A 4,661-nucleotide genomic window follows, 5' to 3' on the forward strand; every position below is an offset into this window, starting at 1 on the left:
TCCCTGTCTGTCTCTCCCTCTCTCTGGCCTCACTCCAGTCGCACAAGATTTGGAGCCGATTGTCTATTTATAGCGCCTGTGGTTCTGTCGCCATGACAACCAAGCTGGAGGCCAGGGCGCCAGGGAGCTATTTTTGGAGCAGCGCTGTAATGTCAGACACAGCCTTCTCTCTCTTTTCTTTCCTGCTCTTTCTCTCTCTCTCTCTCTCTCTCTCTCTCTCTCTCTGGATGTGTGTGTGTTTGATTAAGGATCGGCTGGTGAAGCCTTTGGTTTGGTCGGCCGGCGATGTGAAAGCGTTAAACGTACAAAGAAGCAGTAAGCCCCTTCGAAATCGTTCTGCTCGGCGGGCCGTGCACAATCTTTTCCCCCCTTGAGGAAGCGCTGAGACCATTTTCTGACTTGACTTGTTGTTTTTTCGGAGGCTTGTGAAGCTCCAGTTTTTCTCTTGTGCAGAGATTTATTTCAGTATCCTGAAATGACAAATTCAAGTGTTTTTCAAAGTCGGTGTTTGCTCTCAGTTTTGCAGCGCTTAAGACTGGAATTTGCTTTGAATTTGCAAGTTGTGCAATTCAGCTTGACTACTTCATGATAATGGTGAACTTTGATGGTAAATAATTTGGTGAAAGCTGCTTTTTTTAGGGCATTTTGTTTTTTGTTTTGTTTTGCTTGTACGTTTTGGTACTTTTTTGTTTTATGAAATGAATGTATTTTGTGCCCACATTTTAACTAAATATTAAATAAATATTAGCGACATTAATAGTTTTTTTAATTTCATAGTAACTTGTTGCATATATTTTAACCTTCCTACCTGTTGCTTTATTGAGTTTTATTTATGTGTCATGAACAATTGCACTCAACCAATTTTTCTAGGTTCTCAGTTTGTCAGAAATATTAAATAAGTTTTCTTCGTTAATGAATAAGCCTTTGTTTGAGAGGATTTTAGTATTCTTTTGAAAGGAGCTTGGAAATAAATTGGTTGTTGAACTTGGATTTTGGCAGATGTGGAAAGAGGCACTTTTTAGGGACTTAATCCCTCGTATATGTGTGTGTGTGTGTGTGTGTGTGTGTGTGTGTCACAGCCGATCAGAGCTGCTCGGATGCAGAGTAAAGGTCCCCAGATGTGTATTAAACCATAAACCCTGTCAAGAAACATACTTAAAGTATATGCTGTTAAGTTAGTTATTACGGTTAATTTCTTGTTAAACGATAAAAGCCGTCTGTTTTTAAAAAGAGGAGAGACGTTGCCAATCACTTTTTCTTAAAGGGAATATTAAATTATGACATCATGGTTTAAACATGTAACCAGAAATGTTGAATCAGTGACTTTAAACACTTCCCTTAAACATGCTCACGTTATCTTAGTTATACAGTTTACGACGTTTTTTTTTATCCAAGTAAATGAAGTGAATAATTTAGCCATTTTTCCAGTCCGGCTGTTCGTGTGCAGGCCAGACGAGTTAAACACCGCTGTGCAGCTCAGAGTGGCCTAATCCCGTGTAGAGCTGAAGATGTATACTAGCTCATAATCTGGGTAATCCTTTGTCCTAATACTGCCACTTTGACTAGATGAATGCATTATGGGAGTGTTATCAGCTTCGTTGGGCCGCCTGTGTGCTTCCAGTTTGATTGCTGATTGTAGAGGAATAGAAATATAATGATAATAAAAACTCATATTAACTCATCGTTGCTGTTGTGGAGATGTAGACTACTTGTTGCATACTTTTAGTTTTAGATTTTTAGTGTGCGAAGGAGATACACAGTTTAAACGTGTTGCTGTTTGTGGCAGTGCTGGGAATATTTTCAGAGCAGTCAATTCTTGGAAGGAACTTAAAGAAGAAGAAACATTTTACATCAATAAATAGGAAGATAAAAATATTTTAGAAGTACATTTTGTAGCGTCTTTATTTTTGGAAACGGTTTAGTTTAACATCTTTTTTTCTTCAAGTCTAAATGGCTGTTTTTGTGGTAAGTTTTGATAAAATTTAAGTGTCCAGGGTTGTTCTGTCTGTATATAGCAATAATTTAAAAATACATATATTAAATAGAAACATTTTAAGTATATAAATATTCCTCCTCTATTTTTGTTCGTCCTACATTAAACCCCCAACTATTACTGTACCTGCAGGACAGCAAAGAAGATACCAAAGCTAAAAACGTACTTTATCTTTTATTGTAAATACTGAGTTATTTTCAGTCACCAGACAAGAGTCCTGTGTGTATTTCCAGAGTTTAAGTCAGCCCGTCTGCCACCCCAGAATAACCCTGACAAGTTATACATAACACCGCAGACCTCTCTGTTACTGGGGCAGCCACTATTATTTAGTTCAGCTTACTAGGCACGGTTATTATTGGCACTTCTCCTATTAATAGGGAGAACGGCTAAAAATTGAGCAGTGTGTTTGTCCTGGGCGTGTCGACGCCTCAGACCAGAGCTGTAGATAAACAAGAGTTTGGGCTCGGCAGATGTCGGCGGCAGCCATGTTAACTCTGTCATCGTTAGAGCTTTTAGAGTCTGTCACATTCAGGTTATTTATGTGTTCGGAGGGCTCAGCGTTAGGGGTTGTTAAGGGAGGGTGAAGTTAGACGCTCGCAGGGTCTGAGCTGCGGATACGGGGCAGTAACAGGCTGAACAGTTATCCACCGAGGGCTCTGGGTGTGCTGGCACAGCGGCGGCTCTGTGGTGTGGGAACAGCTGAGCCACTCGGCCCCCGCAGAGCGCCGACGGTACCGGACTGGTTGGCTGCTTAATTGCCTCCGTGTGTTTTAAATGAATATCTGTCGGTGTGCGTTTGTGCAGAGAGATATTCACACTCTTTGTTCCCCACACAGTTTTTCCTGTTCTGTTTCTCTTCCAGTCTCACGCTGACTCTCTCTGCGTCCTGACTCACAGTCTGCTCCCCCTGTCTGTCCGGTACCGTTGCTTCCACAGACCCAGCCCCCTGTTCCTCTCAGTGTGTTACCTGCAGCCCTCCTGTCACATTTCACCCCTGCGTGCCACATTCCTAGTTATCTCCGAGGGGGTTACATACCTTCGCCCCGAGAGGCAGCTACTAGCAAGCCTCTTGCCTTTCTAGTTGTAGGAGAGGTGGGCCGATGATCAGTCAAAACAGACAGCCGTGCAGGAATCAAACAGGCTGGGAAATCAGTACGTTTGTCTACATTATCAGCCACTGTTGCAGGTAACCCACCATCACTCTGATTCACTTTTTTAGCTCGCAAACCCTTACGCAGTTTACGTGGGAAATTAATTAGTAGCGGTGGTAAGCGCTGCCATGATGCATCTTTGCCTTGTTATCAATTTAGTTTAGTCTTTGATCGTGTTAACAATCACCTCACTTCTTACCTAACATGTCATTCTGTGCAAATGTGGCGCCTGTTAGTGCTTTAGCTTGGTTTCCCTGAGTTTTATCGTTCATAACAATGTCAAAGTTTCAGCGGTGATGGCGTACCTCCACTACAACACTGCAGGAAACCTTCCCTGAAAGATATATTCTTTACAGAAAGTATGAATCAGAAAAATCAACCACTGAATAGATAAAACAAATAAATAAATGCAACTCAACAATCCCTCCTGCCTACTGTATGTATGCTGCATACTTTATGTTCCTGTTTATCCCCAAACTGACTTAAAATGGCACTTTTAACCACGATGGAATTCAAAATGCAGTAAGGCAGAAAGTTTACATGTCAGTAGCACTTGTTTGTTGTTATTGTTAATGTTTTAATTGTTGTATTTAGCAAATGTATCGTCTGAGAAATAAAATCGACTACAGTAGACAGTGAAATAGTTTTCCTATGGCGAATGTTGGGGACATGTGATAACATTTGACCAAATTGAATTCAGGGTCTTTCTAAATGTTTTTATGATTTTTAATCAGGAGTCAGTTAGTGACAGGATGTTTCTAAAATGCAGTGAATGGTATAAACTATAACACATTTTCAAAGGTTGTTTGTAAAGATCATCATGTGTTGTTGGCTGCAGACAGAAAGTTAGTTCAGTCCTTCTCAGTATGCTCACAGTCGTAGCTGTAGTTGACGTCCTGGGAAAAACCTGCAGTACTTGTGTCTGATGCACGCAGGCTGGTGGGAAACAATTACAACAGTTGCCACTTTAGCTTAAAGATGATCACCAAATTCCTCCCAGTGAAGCAGCACTGAGTTCAGCCCACTCCTCTTTCCACTGTCGCAGCAGAGCTCCTGTTCTTCTTCCTACATAATGTTTCTTCAATACATCTGAAAGTATCGTGTTTGTCAGTATGTGTGTGAGTCCTGTAACATCATCCAGTAACTCGTCTGCTTGTCACATTTATGTTCACACGTGAGGGGGGAGGTTTTATCCTCGGTTTAACACAGACTCTTAAACATGTTCAGCGTGGGATACAAGAGACACATTTTCTTTGGTTTCCTTGACAGATGCTCTTGTAAAAGTATCGGGAGTCTTTCTTTACGCCTGTTTTGAGTCCCGACTTGTTGCGTCAGACACCTCCAGCAGGCGACCCTGACACAGTCATCATGAAAACATCAGCGCAGCGCACACACCTTGAAAAGCAGATTAACATGCATTTGTGTAGTCGCTCCGTAAATCTGAACACCGTAGGCCTGCATACCCACCCACGCACGCACACACACGCACACACACACACACACACACACACACACTG

General features: G+C 41.7%; 1 protein-coding gene across 5 annotated transcripts in view; it reads left to right on the forward strand.

Moving 5' to 3' along the window:
• Positions 1 to 4,661, forward strand: part of LOC118328522 (guanine nucleotide-binding protein G(s) subunit alpha) — a 25,251-nt gene that overhangs the window by 13,908 nt on the left and 6,682 nt on the right. The window contains exons 1-2 of one of the 5 annotated variants that reach the window (XM_035662282.1): positions 2,452 to 2,735; positions 2,856 to 3,179. The exons of 1 other annotated variant lie outside the window; for it this stretch is intronic. In XM_035662282.1, the coding sequence (XP_035518175.1) occupies positions 3,094 to 3,179 (86 nt within the window). In that variant the 5' untranslated portion in view covers positions 2,452 to 2,735; positions 2,856 to 3,093. Of the gene's footprint in view, positions 1 to 220; positions 316 to 2,451; positions 3,180 to 4,661 lie in introns of those variants that run through there. 3 more of the 5 variants (XM_035662283.1, XM_035662284.1, XM_035662281.1) reach the window with 3 other exon arrangements.

Source organism: Morone saxatilis, unplaced genomic scaffold (genome assembly GCF_004916995.1).
Source record: "Morone saxatilis isolate NCDOM2014 unplaced genomic scaffold, NCSU_SB_2.0 Contig18, whole genome shotgun sequence".
NCBI lineage: Eukaryota > Metazoa > Chordata > Actinopteri > Moronidae > Morone > Morone saxatilis.